This window comes from Anolis sagrei, chromosome X, assembly GCF_037176765.1.
Source record: "Anolis sagrei isolate rAnoSag1 chromosome X, rAnoSag1.mat, whole genome shotgun sequence".
Taxonomy (NCBI): domain Eukaryota; kingdom Metazoa; phylum Chordata; class Lepidosauria; order Squamata; family Dactyloidae; genus Anolis; species Anolis sagrei.
The window spans coordinates 11,075,869-11,099,097 of NC_090034.1; the positions used below are offsets into that span (position 1 = coordinate 11,075,869).

Here is a 23,229-nt window from a genome sequence, read left to right on the forward strand (position 1 = left end):
TTGGGCCCTTTTTGGATCGGTTGTTTTTAAGTTCTGATAAATATCTAAATTCAGTGTGTCTTAGGTTGCAGCTAAATCTTTCAATATAACATTTTGACCCTCAGACAGTTGTCTCCCTGCAGGGCTGACTCCCTATTACGTTTTACATGCTCCTTCTTCTGTTCATATCAGGGTTTTTTTAAAAAATACCAAACTCACTTGGAATACTGTTTATTGCACAGCTTAATGAAAGAGCTATTGTCATTATTGCCTTTAGGTTTTTCTTGCCCTTGTGATTGGCATAGTTTCAGGGTTCTCTCCATAACCATTTTAAGGGGTCAGAATTACCATAGAATATGGACATGATGTTCTCCTGATGTGCCTTATTCTCTTCAGTAGCTCACCTTATAGATCTGTTACATTGTTGGTCGTCTTGTTTGGGTTTTTTGTTAAGCTTTGCCAAATGGGTTTAAGCCTTCCTTAACCCTGGGAAATTAATTTGAAGCCCAGAACAACAGTTTTGTTTGTAGAAGCAGTAGGTTTCCCCCATCTCACTGAAAATAAGTCTTTTTGAAACCTTGAATGGTGCAGCAGTTCATTTGGTTAGGAAGTCTGAATGGGCTCTGTTCTACCAGCAAAAAACAGTGTCCCTTTAGTTCTCCTTTCAATTCCTTTTAGTATGTTTGGTTCTCCGCAGGATGTCTAATCTAATGAGACTGCAAGTTCTTCTGTTGTCACATGCATTGTTGACTGATTCCATGAACTGGAAAGTCTTTTAGAAGCAAACGTATCCTTGAACAGGCTGGCTTTACTTTTCTTGGGACTGAAAAAATAGAATTGAGTGTTTGGTTGGGATGAATCAAAATCAGGAAAAGGAGTCTCGCTGCAAGTGACTTGCATCCCTTGATGGGTTGTGGGTAGTGACATCTTAGTTGGTGCTGTCAGTATGACAGAGTTATTGGTAAAATAATATGTTAATTCAATAGATGATAATATTGATTTTTCTTTCCTACACAGTCTTTCCACTGCATTTCCTCATCTTGTATACATTTGTATTGTAAACCCCAGCAGTCTTCAAAAAGTAAAATAAAAATAAGTCCATGACAGAAATAAAAAAGTAGACAACGTTTCTCTTCATTAACGCTCTTCATCAAGTGATCCACGCTGTTCTCCACTCTGCTGCCTGGACATCACCCACAAAAGCAAAGGATCAACATGTAATGACAACGCTTGCAAAGCCTGCAGTTATTTTGATCGCAGCTGTCTTTTTGCACCTAAGAACACCTCTTCTTAAGTAGCCAGCGTCTGGAGTAAATAAGGCAGGAAGCCTTTTATACATTCAGGTACCTCTTTTAAGCAGATGTTTAGCTATTTTTAAATGCTGCTATTTTGTTAGTCCAAATTCAAGTGTGATTCATTTTCAGAAGGCACAGATGAAACTTCAGTGTGAAATTCACGTATTTCAAAAGTATTGTTGCCATCGCGTCTCCTGCAGACTTTTGTAAGTTTATTTACAATATGCAATAAGCCTGACCTGCATGGCTTATGAAGGAAAAGTATGATCAATAAGCTGAGACAGCTTTCACTAAACAGCATGATTTCTGCAATATTTGTGGTCAGCTCAGTTTGAATTGTCAGTTTTCTTCTGTATAACTTCAAAAGGGCCCTGTAGATAAGCATCACGTTGTAAAACAGGCGACATATAACCATGGTTATGCTGATAACAAAAACAGTCAAATAAGGCGTAAAACTTTGTCTTGAGGGGTCGATTTCTGTCCGGGTTTTTTTAACCAGCAAGAGAATGAAGAAGAATAGCTTGGCCAAAGACGGAATGCAGAAGCCAAGGCTAAATTTTATAATCTCATACTCGGGCCATGCAAATAAAGGATCTAATTGGCAGTCTGTTTTTTCGTGGTTATTCACTGTGCCCAGCATCGCTGTTACTATCAGGGCAGTACATAAGGCGTACGTCAATACAGATCCAATGCATACTCGTATGTTTTGGTGTGCCTTGCTGATGAAAGCATTCTGGGGTGGGTGCCTGCTGAAAAAATAGCTCACCACCATTAGCACCCGAAGGTACTGAGAACTGAAGTAACTCAGGTTGAAAAAAAAGGACAGGATGCCACATTCGAAGTAGGATACTTTGAGATAGCCCGGCCTTGTGGTGACAGTGAATGACAGCAAAATCAGCACAATATTGCTGATGGTATGAGCAAAAATCACGATGTCCAATTTCTTCAAGGCACGGTGCATGCAGTTCTTGATTAAGATGCCTAAAATAATGATCCCAGCTATTAGACCAATCGGTACAAAGAGTACAATGTAGACATGCATAAGCATGGCTATTACATCATTGGAATGTATAATGTCTTTGCTATTTTGGCCTTCACTCCGGCTCGGGTACTTTAGCCATGACATATTATGTGAGACCATTCTTGTGGGAAAAGTTGGTTTCTTGGAGGTCCTGTAAACTGAAAGGACAATATAGTGAGTGACTTGAGAAATGTAATTCAGGCCTCCCATGGGAAGCAGTGCCAGCATGTGCCCTGTCAGAAAATATCAAATCCTGCTCTTGTCACATTAGGTGTAAGCTTGAAAAGTTAGCAAACTATGACACCCCCCTCCCCAATATACAATTACTACTACAAGTCAACAGCATTTTTTCACACAAAAACACAGCTATTTCAGTTGTTTTTGAAGGATGTTTGAATGAGCTTGGGGAGAGAGTGTTTCTCTTTCTTTTCCAGGCCTTACAGATTTGATTATTTTCATATTTGATTAAAATGTTCTCTCTATGAATCTCTTGGACATCCAGTGTGATTATCTGGCCAACTTCCTCTTGTCATGCTGGAGGATCTAGAGTATGGGTCCTCAAACCTTTTAAACAGAGGGCCAGGTCACAGTCCCTCAAACTGTTGGAGGGCCAGATTATAATTTGGAAAAAACCATGAATGAATTCCTATGCACACTGCAAAAGACACTCAAAACCAATGCAATAATTAAAATGAAGAATTTTAACAAATATAAACTTATTAGTATTTCAATGGGAAGTGTGGATCTGCTTTTGGCTGATGATACAGGATTGTTGTTGTGTACTTTCAAGAAGTTTCAGACTTAGGTTGACCCTGAGCGAGGGCTGGATAAATGACCTTGGAGGGCCATATCCGGGCCCCGACCCTTAGTTTGAGGATCCCTGATCTAGAGATTCCTAGAGAGGAATCTCTAGGTCCTTCAATACAATCCTATGGTCACCTTGTGGTGTAAATTGATCATAGAGTCACACTGAAAGACCTCAAAGTTGCTAAAGTTGTTCTCTTAGATAAAAAATATATAACTGTTTCATTATTCGCAGTTCACTTTCACTGGGGCCCTCTGTCCATAACCCCCGGGGAAGAACTGACATTAGTTAAATTGAGGTGGACATTTAAGGCTCCTGCTTTCTCTGTAATGCATATTTTGGTTCTCAGTGTGGTTTGGATATGAGACTCTGATTTGAGAACATCCTGTTTTTAGATGTTGATTGGGGTAGATTGAATAGGGGACTAATGTGAGAACAACCTGGCTTTGTCATCCTGAGCTGGAAAGGGTTAGTAGTTCTAAACTGCTCTATGGTGGCTTTCTGTGATCTTACACATCTTCTCTCTTTGCTACAGTTTTCAAAAAACTGTTTTTAAAATTCTCCTTGACTTTGTGTGACATAGGAGATCTGATATTCAGGCGATAGGAATCCAAACCTTCCCTCCCTTTCTGGCGCGTAGAATTAATTTCATAGTTTCTTGACTCATGGGCAGTGTTAATACTGTTTATGGCTTTGAGATTCATGAAGAAGGGCTTAATATTTATAATAACCTGAACCCAACCATAGCCCCAGTAACAGGACAGGCTGATTTCTGTACTGTCAACCAGCCAAGAAAATGATACATGCCACACAGTAGCCTTGTGAAAAACGAAAAATTTTCCATCTCCTAGCATCCGCCTGCTCCTCAACCCTTTGTGATTTAGTGCACCATTATATTTTTGCATTCACTGGTACAAGGGAGCATTGGTGTTTTGAAAGGTGGGGTGTAAATCAAGGTGGTGATGATAAAAATGGCTGTGTTGATAATGATGATAGTGCTAGAGATCCTATTCTTCCCAAACTTGTAGATGTCTATGGCTTCTCTTTTAGCACTAGACCTTTTACAACATTTGTGAAAACTACCATTTCCCAGCATTACTAATAGCACTTTTTTATTTAAAGAGTGCATTTGCCTAAATCCCATGGTGCAGTTTGTAGGGATTGAAAAAAAAGGTATATTGTTTCTTTCAGACTTAAAAGTTTTAGCTCTCTTCTCTGATTATTTCCTTAATTGCTAACTTTGGTCTCTGCATGTGCATGTTTATGTTTATAGCAGTTATAAATTCCTAAAGATAAGGGTTTCTTAAGGTGAAGATGACAGGGAATTATCTGTAATGGCTCAATCATGTGGTGCCGGCATGATTCTGTTACCAAGAGAAGGCATCATTTTTTCCTTTTAAGCAAATAATAGACTACGTAGAAAGATTCAATGGCTGTTTGCTCCTCAGAAAATGACTGCAATAAATATGGAACGTGTCATTTTATTGGCCACCTAAAAGCACAATTTGTTCATTATCAAAAAAGGTGATTTCCATATAGTTTGTTAGAGGAAATCCGTTGCCAATATTATTCTGGGATTTCAGAAAAGAAGATACAGGGCTTGTGTTGTGACAGGATAAACAGTTCATATTTAAAATAAAGTAGAAAACTATGGAGCTTTAAAAATCATTAGCACATTTTGAAAGCTAGTTTATAGTGCCTGCACATATCTGCAATTAACATATATAGCATGCTATGTTTGGTATTTCATCTTCTGTTTCCTTTCTAACATAAGCATTTCAGTTTTTGCATTAATCTCCAGATTTAATGCAGGGGCTTCTTCAAATCATTCAATAATATGCAAAGCTGATCTGTTCAAGCAGAGTGTATATGTACAATGAGTTGCTGTGGCACTCCAGTGGCTTGGGTTTTTTCCTTATCAGAGGTTTCCATAGAGTGTCATCTAATAATAGAATAATGTTCTTCCATAAGGCTTTCTTATGCCTCTTTAATAGAGTTCTGTCACAGTTAGAAATTCTGCACTTTATATCACCCCATTAATTGCTATGCGGTGAGTCTCAAGCTGGTGATTGTGAAGCGCCAAGGTGCCTTTATTTTGTGTGTTTGTTAGGAACTGTCTTTTGAACTGTTAATTGGTTAGTGTGAGTATGTACAAAGGCCCCCCCTCCCAATTCCATTTGGTCAGATCATCAAATAACAAGTCATAAGAATCAGTTCATAAGCATTCACTAAGTCTTGTTATGTATTTTTGAACTTACTCAGTTGGGGATTATAGAATAGGGTCTTGACTGTGAAAGCTATATCAGACCTATGTCTCACTCAAACTTTGTAGTCTGAGTGGGATTTGACTTTTTTGATCAAAACTTTTGCGTGTGTGTGTTTGTTTTGATAGATTCAGAGTTTCTGTTGCATCTCCGTGCCTACTTAGATGTGGAAAGGTACAACAGTGAGTTGGGTTGCTGTGAGTTTTCCTGGCTGTGTGACCATGTTCCAGAAGTATCCCCTCTTGATTTTTGCCTTCATCTGTGGCAGGCATCCTCAGAGGTTGTGGGGTCTGTTGGAAACTAGGCAAATGGGGTTTACAGATCTCTGCAATGTCCAGGTGGGAGAAAGAACTCTTGTCTGTTTGAGGCAGGTTTGAATGTTGCAATTGGCCACCTTCATTGCCATTTAATGGCCTTGCAGCTTCAAGGTCTGGCTGCTTACTGCCTGGGGGAAGTTTTGGTTGGGAGATGATTAGCTGGCCCTGATTGTTTCCTGTGTGGAATTCCCCTGTTTTTGAGTGTTGTTCTTTATTTACTATCCTGATTTGGTTGCCAGATGTTTTCTTCCTTTCTGTTGAAAACGTCCACCTGCCTGTGGATTTCAGTGGCTTCTCTGTGTAGTCTGATATAGTAGTTGTTGGAGTGGTCCAGCATTTCTGTGTTCACAAATAATATGCTATGTCCAGGTTGGTTCATCAGGTGCTCTGCTATGGCTGAACTTCTCTGGTTGAAGTAGTCTGCAGTGCCAACTTTCTTATGTGGAAGAGAGTTGGCTTGCATAAAAAGCAGCAATATATTATTTAAAGAGCCAGAAATTATGAGTCAAAATCTATGGTCTATTTAGGTGTAGCATCCTGCTTCTCACAGCGAGACCTTTATCGCCAAAAACACTGGTAGAAACAGAAAGGCAAGATTGGCTACAGCGAAGCTGCTTTTCCAATGCTGTATGAAAGGGAGTACTAGATGTAGGAAAGCTGCACTCACGGCATAAGACTAAATTGTGTGTATGCATTGCAAGGGAAGGATTTGTCTGCTCGACTGACAGTCATTTCCCAATGCTCAGCAAGGAATTAGGATTTTGATGTAAATGGGATTAGTTTCTTTCCATTCAGCTACCAATATAAATTCTACTTCATTAATATATGTTGAACTGAAAAATCACTTGGGAGTTTCTTATAGTGGAAAAAAAATCACAAAAAAGAATTTACTGAGAATAGTACATCTGCTGAAGCCTGAGCTGGTAGGTTATTAAAATGAGCTGTTTATATCCAAAGTGTTTCTTCCTTAAGTTTTAATAATACTGAATTTACTTGGTTTTGAACTATTCGAGACTTAATTTATATAGTCTTCTACCAACCTAGTAGTTCGAAAACATGCAAATGTGAGTAGATCAATAGATACTACTCCGGCGGGAAAGTAACGGCGTTCCATTCAGTCATGCCGACAACATGACCTTGGAGACATCTACGGACAATGCCGGCTCTTTGACTTAGAAATGGAGATGAGCACCAACCTCCAGAGTCAGACATGACCATTTAATGTCAGGGGGAAACCTTTCCCTTTACCTAGTTCATATGGTATTTTATGTAGTATTTTAAGGGTGCACCTCATCATTAATATATGTAGAATTTTAACGGTTTATGTAGTATTTTAATGGTGTATTTTGAATTGTATTTAATAATCTGTTTTTAATATATGTATTTGTTTGTCCTATATGTGAAAGACCTATGATTTAAGCACTAGATAAACTACTTAAATGTTAAAAAAAATTAAAATGAGCTGAAATTGGTCTCTGGTCTCATTCTTGTATCGGAGCATCAAGGACCACTGAAAGGCTATATTCTCCCTCTCCACCATTTGCTTCACTTTTCCATGCCTGAATTTTTTTAAAAGGAATATTTCACTCAGAAATGGTGCCTACCTTTCTTACTCTATCCTGCCAAGTCCTTTGTAATTTTTTTCATGTATTTGGGATGGGCTGTTATTGCAAATATTTGTAAGGCGCAGCATTTGGAGCCCTTACCTCAGTAGTAGTCAGGTAAAAAAATATTTTAACACCCCACCACTGAAACTAAACAAGTTAATGTTGCTGAAACTCTTTCTTGGCCAACCTTGGTGCTAAGAAACACTGGATCTAGTGGTATGTGCACAGACTAAAATGAGAGGAATGAGGTTCTTTGACTACAGTTCCCATCACCCATCAGCATTAGTTGCGCTGACATGGTTTGATAAGAGTTGGGATCAAAAATATTTGGAGACACCCATGTTTCCAACTAACGTTTTCAGAGTATCTAAAATCAATTTGCAGTTTTGATGAAAAAATATGTTGAGAAAACACATTTTATGTGTTCTCATTCTAATGAGAAACTAGTCTTGCATTTTATGAAATTTTGACTCTAAAGGGATCTGGATCATATGTATTTTTTATTGGTATGCAAGTAGAAATATAGTAATGTATATCGCACATAGTTCTTTTAGTAGAGTGATACACGAGCGTACAGAAACAAAAATTCCTATGATTATTTTGCCATCATCAAATATATTTGTCATTGAAAAGATTAGATTTGAATGTGTAAATGGCACATAGCAATTCTTCCCCCACCAAAAGAATATACAGTTATACCAACTGGCTATAATAAGAATGTTTAATGAACATTACTCTTCGGGAAAAGAAAATTTTCCTCGTTTCCTGCAGTTGCATAGCGCAATGGCATATTTTACTGCAGTGATTTGCAGTATATTTGCATAAAGTTGTATATATGCCAAATCCCTTTGCTTTACTTATTTTGTTCTACAGAATTAATTGCTTTGGATTGTCCATATTTCATGAAAATTATTCAGAATACATTGAGTGCAAGGTAGTGGCTTAGGAACTCGCTTCCTTCGTGGAGTTTTTTTTTTCTGTATCAATTTGTTGAGATTTCTGGGTATAATAGCCACAGGAATCAATGGAGTGGAGAAATTTAGGGAAGTGATCTAAGGAAATCGGTTACGGAGATCATAGAGATGAATTGTCTTGCTATTCTCAGACATTAAACGAGCATTTTTCATAGAACAAGCCAGATCTCTGACTAAAATTTTGTGTTGCTTGCCAGGGAATATGAGTGATGGTGAGCAAGTTGCCTTTTAGGGCATTCTGATCTTCTCTGAAAGGAACTTGAAGAAGGGTTCACTATCACTAGAATATAGTGTTATCCTGTTAAAGTAAGAAATGATATTTATCAGTATTTTACAGCTATGGAAAACAGAGCACCAAAAGTGTCCCATTTATTACAAAATAGTGGTAGCCAAAATTCTTTCTAATCCCCCCGCCCCCTTCTCACTTTTTGTTCTTGGCACCTTTTCTCCTGGTTCCCATTCTTCCATTTGTCTGGCCACTCTATTTTTAAAACAGAGCAGTGTTCTGTTAGTGCATTAAGGTTTATTTACTTTGGCAATGGGGGTAAAAATGTTCTGGAATCCTGTTCTCAGGCTCAAGATGCTCAGCTCATAAATTTTCCATTGCTGCCAATAGATGGAGCTGAACCACGACATGGAAGAGACAGCGAGTACCACAGGATAGGTCTCTCTGGACGAGAGAAAGAAAGCCAGGAGTTGAAACAACCCCCCCCCCCCCCCCGCATGCCTTTGCTTAAAACATTCAAGTCTTAAACTGACAGCTTATTTGAAAGCTTCCAAGCTATAGTACTATGTTTGGGAAGCATTGTTTTAGAAACCAAAACTGTTTTTGTATAGTTGTTTCAGCATATGAGAGCCCTACTTCCTTTTTTTTTGGAAGAAAAAAAGAAGTTGTTTCACCCACAGAATGTTTTGCACACAACTGCTAATGAATCTGTGTGGTTTTAACTTTGTAATACTACATTGGATTACAGTAGAACTTTAATTGGGTGGAGGAATTATGTCTGCAGAAACATATTTGAAAGTTAGGATGAGACATCTGTACAGAAAAATGTCAAAAGTTCTGCTTAAATTTTGTCACTTCTGTAACTCTTCATTCATTCTTTCCTCTAAAACGGAGAAGACAGAATTAATGCTTAATACAACTAGATAACTCTCTCCTCGCTCTTTGTTTAAATAGTTGAAGCATCTGTCTTCTTCAACATTTAAGACCTCTGTGACACTTATTCATCATGATTCATAAGAGTTTTGTAGTAGAAAAGTGGAAAAAATCCAGACCTGTTTATAGTTTTTATAGCATGTCCCCCCCCCTCCCCCAGATGAGACATTTATAGGCAGTTTGCATTGTTTCGAAATATTAGGAAAGGAAAGGAGGTTAAAAGTCCAGAACTCTTTTCATATGATATTTTTGGCTTTTACTAGAGTTGAAAATATTTCATATTCAAAACAAAATATATCACTTACCTGTGAAAGAATTTTTTCTGCAGATGCAACAGGCTTGTACTCTCTCTTTATGATCAGTTTGATGAAATTGCTGCTCAGAGAAAAATAGCAAACCGTTCTAGTGCAAATTCAGCTTCCTGTATGCAGTGACGTCTTCTGTTTAAGACTCAGACTACAAAAACCTACAGTTCTGTAGGGAACAGGACTTGGTTTCAAGTAATTCAAACCATACACGTTGCATCTCTGGCAGGCCTATGGCTTCATCATGTGACTCTGAAATTCACGTTGTCTTACGCAGGGGATATTTCGGTGCTTCGGAACAGAAACATAGTGTTTAGCCATATATTTTTGAGTATGTGAGGCCATCCAGTGGCTTCTCACTTAAGACTGTAGTTTATATTTAACACAAGAAGGCATTCTGCCTACATTTACTGATCCTTGGAAGGCATATTTTCTAAGAAAATAAGTTTTGCATTTTAAAAAATGCTGCGGTTATGAAAAAAAAAGTATCTTTCAAGCTCTTTCACCACCCATTCAGAAAGTGGTAATTAATACTTGTTAAAAGTTAAAATTTTGAAAAAGAAATACCTGGTCTCTGAAGCATAATTGTAATGTGTGTTCGCCATGATTTGTTGTTCTTGTTTATTCGTTCAGTTTCTTCCGACTCTTCATGACCTCATGGACCAGCCCATGCCAGAGCTCCCTGTCAGCTGTCGCCACCCCCATCTCCTTCAAGGTCAAACCAGTCCCTTCAAGGATAACATCCATCCATCTTGTCCTTGGTTGGCCCCTCTTCCTTTTTCCTTCCATTTTCCCCAGCATCATTCTCTTCTCCAAGCTTTCCTGTCTTCTCATTATGTGGCCAAAGTACTTTATCTTTGCCTCTAATAGCCTTCCCTCCAGTAAGCAGCTCGACATTATTTCCTGGAGTATGGACTGGTTGGATCTTCTTTCGATCCAAGGCACTCTCAGAATTTTCCTCCAACACCACAGTTCAAAAGCATCTATCTTCCTTTGTTTAATCTTCCTTATGGTCTAGCTCTCATATCCATAGGTTACTACGGGGAACACCATTGCTTTCATTATGGGGATCTTCATTTCCAGTGTGATGTCTCTACTCTTCATTATTTGATCAAGATTGGTCCTTGCTCTCTTCCCAAGAAGTAAACATCTTCTGATTTTCTGGCTGCAGTCTTGCAGTAATCTTTTCACCTAGAAATACAAAGTATGTCACTGCCTCCACATTTCCCCCCTCTATTTGCCAGTTATCAGTCAGTCTGGTTGCATTATCTTGGATTTTTTTTTTATGTTTAACTGCAACCCAGCTCTTGCCCTTTCTTCTTTTACCTTGGTCAGAAGGCTCCTCAGCTCCTCCTCGCTTTCAACCATCAAAGTGGTATCATCTTCATGCCTAAGGTTGTTAATGTTTCATCCAGCAATTTTAACTCCAGCCTTGGTATATTATTAATATATTACTATAAGTGTCTAAACTGCTTCCTATGGTCACTTCACAGGTTTCAACTTGGATTTGTGATCTGTAAATAGTTGCTCTTACTTAAAGCTGTCTGGAGTGTGCTACTCTGGGAGAAAGTCAGGATCTAAATCAACAAAATATTTTTGTGTTGTATGCGTTTTGTATATTATTCTCTTTTAACTTCTTATGTTATGTTTTTCTAAACTGATAGGTCAAGAATAGGATAAATGCCACCTGGGAGTCACATAAGACAGTTTTTAAGCCTGTGTCAAGCCCTCATTAAAAATAGTAATGTTTCTGTGTCCCCCAATTCCACTAAGGGCATACCAAGGCGGAAAGTCCCACAATATCTGAATGTGGACTCTGATATCCCAGTTCAAAGCAAATATTCTGGGATTTTCTGCCTGGTTCTGGTGCTGGTGTTGACCTATAAAGCCCTAAACGACTCCGGCCCTGTTTACCTCTCCGAACGTATTCTCCCCTACGTACCATCAAGACTACTAAGATCGTCTGGAGAGGCCCTGCTCTCGGTCCCACCGGCCTCGCAAGCGCGCCTGGTGGGGACGAGGGACAGGGCCTTCTCGGTGGTGGTCCCGCGACTTTGGAACTCTCTCCCTCTGGAGGCCAGAACCACCCCATCCATCCTAACATTTAAGAAACGGGTGAAGATGTGGCTGTGGAGTCAGGCCTTCGATGAATGAGGACCCTGGATGGAAGTTGATGTAGATCCATCTTAATAGGACGACTGACCTCTGTAGTTTTATATATAGTGTTTTTAAAGTTGTTTTTGTAATTGTGATATATGATATTTTAATGAGTGTATATGTTTTTTATGGCTGGAAACCGGGCTGAGTCCCTCAATGAGGTTGAGAAGCTCGGTATAGAAAACTGTGAAATAAATAATAATAAATAAATTGATATTCTGAGATATAGAGCTGTGTGGAAGGGCCCTCGGTGTTTTGGAAATGAGTTTAAAGCCTGAGAGTGCCTTTTCTCAGTCAGTAATCTAAACAATTTCAACTGAGAAAAGGTCTGTTCTGGGCCTAAAACTCTCCAGAGATCCCTCAGAAGATGACAAAATTGCCCCCCCCCCCCCAATTGTCCCTGGGGACTGGGGACTCTTGAAATAGGTCAAAATAAAAAAATAGAGGCGGCACCAGTGCAGCTCCCAAACTCTCCACTGTTACCTATTTGAATAGACATACACATAAAAACTAACGTGTAATTCTGGTCCACAGTGACCACTACTTAATGGTGCATGTCAGTAATATAGGATAAAATGTGGTATAACTCTCAACACTTTTCATTTGCATAGTGAAGTCATTTGCTTGCACAGTTGCATAGTTGCCTCCTTCCAAAAGCTATCATTGTACAGAGGAATCAGAAGTTAGCGTTCTTCCCAAGCATGGCCCTCCTTCAACATTTATGTAATCTTAATTTGGTTCAGTGAAATCAGCATTAGATATAGTCAGTTAAATGAGGTCACTGAGAAAACAAACTTTTATTCAGTTACCAAAGGGTGAGAAGGAAGAGGGTTTGCTCTGTGAATGTTTTATAGATGTTATTTAAACCAGTTACATGATTGAATGGCAATTTAGGGCTAGTCATTTTACAGCTTAATAAGTTGTAGCTCTTATAAAGGGAAGTATTGAACAAAGTTAGAATTAGTTGAAAATCGAATTCCTTCTTTCTCATTGCCAAGGCACTGCCGTGATCACTTCTCACATGGTCAGTTTCCAAAGATTGTGATGATAATTTTCCATACAGTTTTCCACAGGCAAAGTGGAAATTTGGCCATGTTACTAAGCATGTGTGTCCTCCTTTTGAGTGTTTATAGCCCGTCAGAATAATAGGCACTTCTCTCTACTAGACATTTGTGTTCTTGCACCCCTATATTGTAGTGTTTGTTCTTTGTGATGAAGTTGATAATTGCTTTCCGTCACTTCTCCCATATTAAATGATATCTCAAAGCAGTGTCTTTGTGATATTTGCCAATATCTCAGTGGCTTCCTGGAATTAGAACAGGCATTCAACTCTCACAATTCCTAACGGCCTACCTGCTGTTCGGAATTGTGAGAGTTGAAGTCCAAAACACCTGGAGGGCCAAAGTTTGCCCATGCCTGGACTAGAAGCACATTTCAGAAACTTTGAATTAGAAGGAAGTTTCAGGTTGCAAATAAAGCTTGCAGACATTTCCCTTTTGCTTTTTAAAAAGCCTATGTTAATGTGAATGTGGCAAAAAGAATTACCCAAAATCATTGCAGTTGTGATAAGGGTCATTTCCTGACCAACAATATAATATGTCATGGACTTACTTACGGTGTTCTTTTATTTGGAAGTGGAAATATTGTTCAGTTATGCAATCGCTTATCTGGCATTTTAAATCCAATGCAATCGTAATAATAATCCTTGAAACAAAGTTATTAGACTAGTGAAACAGGTGGATACATAGTTCAGGAGTTTTTTTATTTCATTGATTTGACATAACTATCTCCCCCATTAAGAGAAGACCTAAAAATCATAAAGCATGTTCAGATATACTAATCATTTCTCAGAGAAGGTGATCCTGTTAATAATGGCACTGTTGTAGTGATTCTTTGTAGGCTCAAGTCTGTCTACAGTAAACCTTAAGAAAGCAAAAAGCTTATTTTCAAATGGCTGATCAATTTTCGGTAATAATTTAATAAATTCTTTAAATTGTTCTTTTTACATCAGTAGACAGATTCTCTTTGCATATATACAATAATACGTATTATAATGCTGTACAGTTTGGCTCATATTTACAAACTAGAAAGCTTCAGGCATTGAAATCGAATAGTCCACATTTTGATAACTCTTAAATTTTTGAATTATTACAAAAGATTTCTGTAAGAGTTTTTTCCCCTTCATCATTAAGGCTTGATATTTCTCTTATCACTTGTTGCGTTTTTATTCATGTAAAGCTTGCTGCATCTTTAGAAGTGTATTTAATGCCTATCTGAAAATCACACCGGATACAAAAATTATGAAAGTGTGTGCGACTGTCGAAGACTTCACAACCTTTGAGGATGCCTGCCATCGATGCAGGAAAATTTCAGGAGAGAATGCTTCCTGAACATGGCCATACAACCTGGAAAACTCACAAGAACCCTGTGTCTGAAAGTTTGAATTCGTGTTGCCATTTTAAAAGAGAAGAATGGTAGAAGATAGTTTATAGTAAACCATCCTGGATCAGGTTCTCTTCTTTGAAAAAACCGAAGGTCTTTCTGACACATGTACCCCAAAAACACTATGGAAATAAACTAACAGAAGTGGAAAAACATAAATTCTGGAATTATTACATTTTTTTTCATGTCAGGAACAACTTGAGAAACTGCAAGTTGCTTCTGGTTTGAGAAAATTGGCCATCTGCAAGGACATTGCCCACCATCCTGTGGGAGGCTTCTCTCATGCCCCCGCATGGGAAGCTGGGGCTGAGAGATGGGAGCTCACCCTGCTTCCAGGATTGGTCAGCAGTCCTCACGGCACAAGAGTTTAACCCATTGCGCCACCGGGAAGCTCCTATTTGTTTACGTCATAAACAAATAAGAATCCCAAAGAGTTGTAGGCCAAAATACCTGGGGACTCACAGGTTGAGAACCACTGATCTAGCTGAACCTGATGATTTAATGATTTGATAAACGTATAATAGGAACTATGAGATATTAGAATCATAGAATTGGAAGAGACCACTTGAACCATCTAGTCCAACAGCCTGCAATGCAGGAAAAGTACAATCAAAGCAGCCCAACAGATGGCCATCCAGGCTCTTTTTAAAAGCTTCCAAGAAAGGAGATCCCCACTGGACTCCGAGGCAGAGTGTTCCACTGCTGAACAGCTCTTACAGTCAGGAGGTTCTTCCTAATGTTCAGGTAGAATCCCGTTTCCTATAATTTGAACCCATTCCTCCAAGTCCTAGTTTCCAGAGCAGCAGAAAGGGAGCTTATCCCATATTTCATGACCTCTCACTCCCAAAGAAACATCTTCACTAGTTCTGTGGATTGTGTTTTGGTAAGAACAGAAGATAGCCATGAGCCTTCACCTCTTTTCTATTAAATTTAAATGCGAAGTTCAGTTGTTGTCACAAATACAGTGATACCTTGACTTAAGAACACAGTCACAGGATGAATTAAATTCTTAAGTCAAAACATTCTTATCTGAAAGTGAATTTTCCCATTGAAAATCTATCAAGCTGTTTTTTGTTATGTATTTTTAAATAAGAAAATGTACTTTATAAATAACAAATAATGTATAAAATGTTCAGAAATTAGGCAGTGTGTGTGGCAAGGGAGCACATCTGAGGCAACAAAATGTGTTGGCCAATGTACAGCAAGGCAAGACAGTATCATTTTCTTCATACTATAATTCGATCCTTCCCCCTCTTGTTCTCTCTCTCTCTCTTTCTCTTCTTGAAGTAAAACATATAGTACTGCTTTGCTGAAGCTCTGCTGCACCAGGCTGGACTGCAATATCTGGAGTGGAATCTCCAGATTGGAGTCCTCCCAGAATGTTCAAGGGAAGCAATCACATGGAGCTGGAGCTTTTGCCTTATAGGAAGAGCTAGGAATCCAGGTTTTGTTTCTTTCTGCCTTGCTATTAGAACTGGGTTAGGGGGCAGAGAAGCCTCTTTTTGCACTGCTTGTAAGTCAAAACAGCATTCTTATATCAAAACATCACTCTAGGCTGACTGAGGAATTGTAAGTTAAAACATACTTACGTTGGGACATTATTACCTAGAGGTTCTATTGTATATATATGAGGACAAGGACAAGGCTATTCTAATGTGGAGTATTTTATTCTAATTTGGGGCAGAGTTATTTACAAATCACGGAATTACAAGGTCTTGGAACTATGTACGTTAGCTGGAGCTTGAAGGATAAGAGGCAAAAATACAACTTTTCTGACACAGCCAAGGTGACTTCAGGCCCCAGTCCTGAGATTTCATGGAGCCTGGTGAATATAGGAATTGGTGTTCCCCTTTCTCTCTGAGGAGGCCCTTAATATCTGAGCCTCCATAGGCTTGCAGGTTGCTCATTAATTCCAGTCTCTGTCCATATGTTTTAGTTCAACCCTCAGAAATCTTTTGACAGCAATCTATGCCATAAAAGTGTGTGGCCACATAACTGCTCCCTGTAGTGGAAGGAATGTGTATCATTCAATAAAAAGGAAGTCTTTTGCAGATAAAGGTACATTAAGTTTAGTTTTGCAAAACATATAAACAGTAATCCAGAGATGTTGAACGCACAGTTGAGCTGGAGACATGCGAAATGGTTCTCAAAATGTGCTTTGAATATATTGTTTGGAATTACACAAAGAACCGGAGAGTGTAAAAAGGGAAGCGCTAGTAGTTTATTGTTAAACTACTAGTGAAAGGAATAAATCAAGAAGTCTCACTTCTCTTACTAATATTCATATTTTTTTATTTTTAAAATCTGCTAAGACCATGGAGATGCAGGGGAATTAAACTATAAAAGGCACCTCAAGACATTATTGGGGAAAACAGGCAATATATGTATTGGAGAACCAGAATAAAAGACACGGGGACCTGGTTGTTTTTGGATCCAGATGTGTTCAGAACCAATTTGCCCTTGCCTTCCTCTGAGAGTGTGTGATGTGCCCATGATCACCCAATTGATTTCCATGGCAGAAGGGGGATTCAAACCCTAGTTTGCAAGAGACCTCGTGCAATACTCAATACCACACTTGCTCTTTGGAGAAGAATGTACCGACTGGGTATCCCCTAATTCTTAGGAACAAAGTATTTTGCATTTCTTTTATTTTGGAATACCAGTATTTGCATAATGGCTTATCGTGGAGATAGATCCAAGTCTAAACACAAAATTTATCTTGTTTCTTATACAGGCAGTTCCCAGTATATGTGTGTGCGTCTGCGTATATGTGTATGTATAGCTGGAGTTACACTTAAAATGTACCTGTTCTGACTTACATACAAATGCAACTGTATATATATGCAAGCTTTTGATAGAACAGGGAAGGGGTAACACCCTGTGGTGTTTGTTTTTCTGCCTATGCCCCTATTCAAAAGATTTCAATTCACTTTCTGTTCTTGTGATAATGGATTTTGAAACATTTGGCTTATTGTGGAAACAAGGATTTTGCTTCAGTGAAGGCACCTTTTCCCCATGATAATTCCCAGGAATGGGTTTCCCTTCCAAGGGGGTAGATTTCTGTCACTTCCTGTTGTCTCACTCACGTTCTTAATTAGGAGTTGGATGTAAGTTGGTTGTCTATAACTTGTGGACTTTCTGTTCACCTTACCCATGTAGCCTGAAAGTAATTTATAAACAGTATTTAAATAAATAATTGTGGGTATGAAACACAGTTTGCTAACACTGAACCACCAGGAAGCAAAGATATGTCACTATCTCTGCCATCCATGTGTATAGTTTTGAATTCTGAGTAAGGGATGCTTGACCTGTGCCTCAGGTGAAATCACAGAAAGTCGAGAAAGTATCTATTTGCCTGAGGAACCAATTTTAGTTCCTGAATTCTCCTGTGTCCTGTATGCTTGTGGCACAGTCAGCAGACTGTCTCTGTGCTAGAGATGTTTTACTGGTGGTTGCCTTATGAATGCATCTGAGGCATTATTTCTGCATGCTCACATTTTCAGGTCAGTTGACTGATTTCTCCATTCTTTCTGCAGGGCATACCAGTAAACATTTTAAAGAGACAACCATGGGACTAAAATGAGTACATACGTATGTGGAGCACTGTTTATGGATTCTTGGATTCTAGCCTAGGCTGGTCAAGACTGGTTTTCTATATCTGATATAGAAATATTAGAAATAATTGGCATCATACAGGGAGGCAAAAAGCCTGATCTATAGCAGCACAAAACCCAAGAGTTAGTAGAGTCTTCAGGCACTTCCTCCTATTGTATTTCAGAAACTATAGGTCTACATGAAACAGTTTCACAGGTTTATAAGAAACTCCCCCGTGGTTGTATCTTTGCCATCTTTCCTATAAGTCAAGGCCTAGACCACATATTTCTATTTTTTGAAAACATCTGAAGTTATCCCTTTCCCACTACAAAGGTAATAATACCTTGAAAACTGCAAGCATATTTATTCAATCATTAAAAGAATGCAGTATGTCTGCATGAATATTTCTGGACCATAACAGCAATATAGATACTTTTAACTCTATGGTTGCTAATATTCACCTTAAAACTTATCGACGCACTCCTTCATTTTAATATGTAAAGGAAGCTTTTTCCTTTCAAAGTGGCTACTTATGACTGACTGAAATGTTTTGTAATGCCAAGTATGAATAGCAGATAAATTGGGACTTTTTTGGTTCATTGTTAAATGTAGAAAAATATGAATACATTAAAACAAAACTAAATCTGCAAACAATTTTAGAATTCAAATAATTGTTTCTTTTAAATCAAAGTATTGCAAAATTATGGAGAAGATGTAATTAAATATTAAAGTAAATTTACCCTTGGTACTTCATTGTTTAGATCCTTACACGATTTAACCAGTATGAGATGATCTTAACTAAAAAGGTGCTGTCCTCACCTTGAATTAAAACTACTTCGTAAAATTAAAAATCATATTATTTTATATAAAAATACCTCCTTTTTTAACTCTACAGGATTACAAAGTGCTAAATGTTCAGTCAAAGCCTTCAGTGGGCCCTCTAGTGATTTTCTCCAGACAGGATTATCAGAACAACGCTTATACTGTGTGACTGAATCAGTGCATTGAAAATCTCACAAATCAAAACAGTTTTAACCCACGGACAGATTCTCAGTAGAGTTTCCACACATCTTTACTACCTGTGTGTATTAAAACTGTCTCTTTTTTCCAATATCCTGGCAAAGTGGCCTCCACACAAGAGTGTCTTGGAGAATAAGCTTGGCACACAGCATCCATTCATTCCTACGTTATGACTTGTTGAACGACTGTGCGTTCATGAGAGCATCCTTGGTTCCCACAATGCAGTTTCTTAAGCAGCCTTCGCAATTTGTTTGGAAAGTTTTTGTTGATGTATCGGTAGAGGAGGGGCATGACAAAGCTGCTAGAAAAAGCCAGGAATTTTGACACTCCCTTGGTAAAATGTAATGCTCGGACGTAGTTTTCGTCCATAACTTTTCCTTGCATGCTTGTTAAAGTATTTACTAGAAGTGTGATGTAATAGGGCGTCCATAAAGTGAACTGCGTGCACACGGTGGCAATCAAAAGCCGGTGCACTGACGGATCCAATCTTCCAGTGTCTTGGTCCAGTGGCGTCGCCTCCTTGCGTATTCGCAGAATCAACACAAGTGCGTACAACACTGCAATGGCGGGAACAATGTACCCAATAAAAACCATGATGGCGTCCGCCGCTTCTTTGTTCTGCATCTTGGAGCATTCAATTATTTTAGTGGAAACATGATTGCAGACGTAGAAGAGGAGAGATGAGAAACTTGTCAGCATGGCTCCTCCCCATATGAATCCACACACGTGCTTGGTGTTGTACACACTCGACATGTACGTTCTTGGCAGCGCACGCTCAATGTAGTAGTCCAAACTGAGTAGGGTGGTAGAGTACATTATCACCAAAGATGACACATTGAACAAAATCAGCAAGGTGATGTAGACTTCATTGTTGAAACTCCAGATGGCCCATTTGGTACTGGCAGGTCCCAGGAGGTACATGGGCGCAATGGCGCTGATGATGAGGCCAGCAATGGCTATATTGACAAAGTAAACATCTGGCATGGTCATCGTTGCTTTGTTGTAGAGGTTGACCAAGACCAGCAGGGCATTGTAGCAAAGGCCAATGGGGAAACAGATGATGAGGTAGAGCAGTGAAAAGATGGAAAGCACGAGGTGGAAGTCATGGCAGAGATGCTGGTCCTCTGTGGTTTTGGTACCATTGAAAGCATCACAGCTCCACATAGTGAAATTAAAATGTGTGGAGAGGTTTGCTGGTTACCAGCTTTTCTAAATGGAGAAAAAGAAAGTAAATAAATATTCTTATTTAAACAAAAACAAATTAAATGCCCACCCTTCTCTCTGTTTCAACCATATATGTTAAGTAATATAGAAGTTTGAAACAATATAGTAGAACATTTTATAATTTGAATATTAAGTGGAATATATTATTATACTATATATACTCATGTATAAGTCTAAGGCAGGTTCTGTGCAGTGGTTTGTGGTGACTAAGCAATAGCTAAGGCTTGTTTGCTATGTGGAAGCATTGAGTAAATAAAATAGCAGTAATACAGTTATTGCAATTTTTCATGGGTATCTATTTTCATGCGATTCTTTTTCCTAGCTTTAACCATTACTTAAAAATTTACACATAAAAATATTTAAAGTTGCCGAATGTCATCTTATTAATGATGTATATAAGACTTCAATGTGCCAGGTGCCCTCCAATTCTTTATACTGAAGCCTTTTGCACTCTGTTCCTTTATGGATGCATTGAGATCTCCATCATGGTTTCTCCCAGGGCATCTAAATGTCCCCCTTTTTAACCCATCCTCTGCTATTTCAGATCCAACATCTTCTGCAGTTGAAAGAAAACTTTAAGCAACATGAGAGCATTTGTATATATTTTGCACTAAACACTTTTACCTCCTTCACTGCACTCTGTGGGAGGGGGACATATTGTGTTCAACATACAAACAGGGTCTACCTGTATGTGAGACATGTGCGTTTTGGTCTTCTTTACAAGAAAGCAAAATGAGACTAGTAGCAACAATTAACAACTGAATTCATTTTTTTATTACTCAGCAGGCTGGAATGAAGGAACCTCATGATTTTAAGTAGATTGAGATTTGTAAATACAGATTAGCTGAGTTGCCTCTCAACTGCACAGAAATAGCTAAGGTGTCAAAGTACTTGCGTTGGTGTAGAGCTGGAAAACCTGTCCCTGGATCAACATAATACTGCTTTAAAAATGCACATGTGCTCTTGTTGCATTTATAATTACGCACCACATTTCCATTTCAAGAATCAAACCAGTTCCATTTTTATCAGACTTATATACAAACAAACTTCTTTCTCTTCATATAAGATGCTTTCCCACACAGGAGCCACCAAATGAACATTTCTACTATTGCTTTGATCAAAGCTTAATTTAAAGGTGTGTTATTTTTGTTTATAGTAATTTCCTCTTTTATTAAGTTATGGGATTTGCATAAGTTACTGTATGAGCCTTGAACAACTTTAGGCTTATCTTAAAAATCTAGATCAGTGTGCAAATTTTTAGTAAAGTTACTAAAACAAAATTCCTTATACATACACACACACATATCTAGAAGTGGAGCTACTGTTCCATCTAATCCAGGTTTCTTTGCTCTCACCAAGGTCTCAAGCAAAAATAGGTCTTTTTCCAGTTATATATTGAAGATGCTGAGGAGGTTTTATTAGTGTTGCAGCAATAGTTTTTGTAAGATTTCTTTTTCTGTACAGTGAAAGTGGAATTCCATGTGTTTGTTAGTTTTATACACTGCCAAACTAAACCCTAAAGCATGTATATAATATCACTAAATCCCAAGTATTTTCTTAAGAAGTAGTGAGTTTCACAGGTTTGAAAAGTTGTGTTGCAAAAATGAGGGTTTTTGTGTGTGAGCAAAGCCATCCTTTCTCCATTCTGTTACGTAAGTTGTGAATTAAATCACAGAAAGTACATGGTAAGAATTCTTTAAGGAAAGAGTTGAGATTCTTCACCTGCCTCCTCCTGACAGCAAGATTTAAGCATCTGTTAGCTAATACCCACCCATCATCATATCTCATGGTGTTTCTTGTTCAGATTTAAAAACTGAGTTCTTGCAGTACTTTAAGCATGGTTGTACTAAATGCAGGAGCAATACAGTACAGTAATATGCCTTGAAGCAGGTAATCTCTCTTTGTACACATGCACACGTGCTGCAAGTGTTTTCTCCAAAACTAAACTTGACATGGAAAAAACCCTACATCTCTGAATTTCATTTTGTGAAGCTTTCTGCTGGCAGATCATTTACTTTTGTATTGACAGTGGTTTCTTATTTCTCTCAGCTCCCCCGTCCTGTGCCTCAAACACACCAACTGCTCCCCAAACCTCTTAAAACGCCTACCTTCAGTTCGTGCAGCATGCTCCATTGTACTCCAAAGTCCAAGTGTGCCCAGTAGATAATGTTTTATTTGAAGAAAGCATGCCGAAATGTGCTGCATTTTCCTCCTTTGAATCCATGGGGAGCCTCTGTGATTGCAAGGGATCTGCTCAGCCCAGCGCTCTCTTTGCCTCCCTGTGCTCTGCACTTGTTTTTCCACTAGTAAATTACTCACAAAGTTACTGCTTCTCTTGGCAAGACGTGCCTAACTCCTCCCTTTCTCTGTTTACAGACAATTTCAAGAAATGGGAGGCTGATCTCAAAGGGGTGTGGTTCCTGACATTACACTCCACTGAGTCTTAGGCTGCTTCCGATTGATTGGCGGAAAGGGACATGTTCCTGGAATACTCTGATTTGGTGTTGGGTTACACTTTTTTGTTGTCAGTTTTCTTCAGGCTAGTTTACCGCAAGTCTTTGCCATCAGCTGGCAGGTTCCTTTGAGGATATGGAATGTCTTACAAGAAGCTGTTATTTGGAAACTCGGGTTTGTGTTTCTGGGCAACATAACTTTCCTGTGATAAGGAACAAATTATACAGGGGCTTAATCAGATTTCCTTGGAAATTAAAAGTAAAAAAATGAACACAGAGAAGCTGTTTGGGAATACATGCAGATAGATTTTGGAAAGGAGGTGATTTTAATGATTCATTTGGCAACTTCTTTATTTCAGCCATCTCTAATTTGATGCCCTCCAAAGGCTTTATATTTGGACGTCCATCATCCCTTGCCTTTGGCCACACTGACTGGTGCTAATGGGAACTATAGTACAGAAGGAATTATGCTAGAAAACACTAAAGTCCAATTTGTCAGTATATTGGGTGATAGGGAGAGGTAATGCAGTTCTCTTTATTCATGTAGCATGTTTAATTTATTCAATATAGCACACCGGGGTTATCATACATATTTGGAGTCTCTTGGGGGGGG

At 38.6% G+C, this 23,229-nt stretch overlaps 3 protein-coding genes across 7 annotated transcripts in view; 1 reads left to right on the forward strand and 2 right to left on the reverse strand.

The window, feature by feature from the left end:
* LOC137094714 (uncharacterized protein C7orf50 homolog) overlaps window positions 1-23,229 on the forward strand; it is a 111,963-nt gene that overhangs the window by 28,939 nt on the left and 59,795 nt on the right. The window lies entirely within an intron of this gene.
* LOC137094994 (G-protein coupled estrogen receptor 1-like) lies at window positions 195-9,958 on the reverse strand. The gene is made up of 2 exons (XM_067461115.1): window positions 9,727-9,958; window positions 195-2,453 (listed from the first exon to the last, which is right to left on the reverse strand). The coding sequence occupies exon 2, from the start codon at window positions 2,413-2,415 to the stop codon at window positions 1,372-1,374; it is 1,044 nt and encodes a 347-aa protein (XP_067317216.1). The 5' UTR covers window positions 2,416-2,453; window positions 9,727-9,958; the 3' UTR covers window positions 195-1,371.
* LOC132782135 (probable G-protein coupled receptor 146) overlaps window positions 13,627-23,229 on the reverse strand; it is a 41,000-nt gene continuing 31,397 nt past the window's right edge. Inside the window, exons 1-2 of one of the 3 annotated variants that reach the window (XM_067473154.1) lie at window positions 22,272-22,770; window positions 13,627-20,148 (exon numbers count right to left, since the gene is read on the reverse strand). In XM_067473154.1, coding sequence (XP_067329255.1) covers window positions 19,102-20,103 — 1,002 coding nt within the window. In that variant the 5' untranslated portion in view covers window positions 20,104-20,148; window positions 22,272-22,770 and the 3' untranslated portion in view covers window positions 13,627-19,101. Of the gene's footprint in view, window positions 20,149-22,271; window positions 22,771-23,229 lie in introns of those variants that run through there. The other 2 variants (XM_060786832.2, XM_060786835.2) reach the window with 2 other exon arrangements.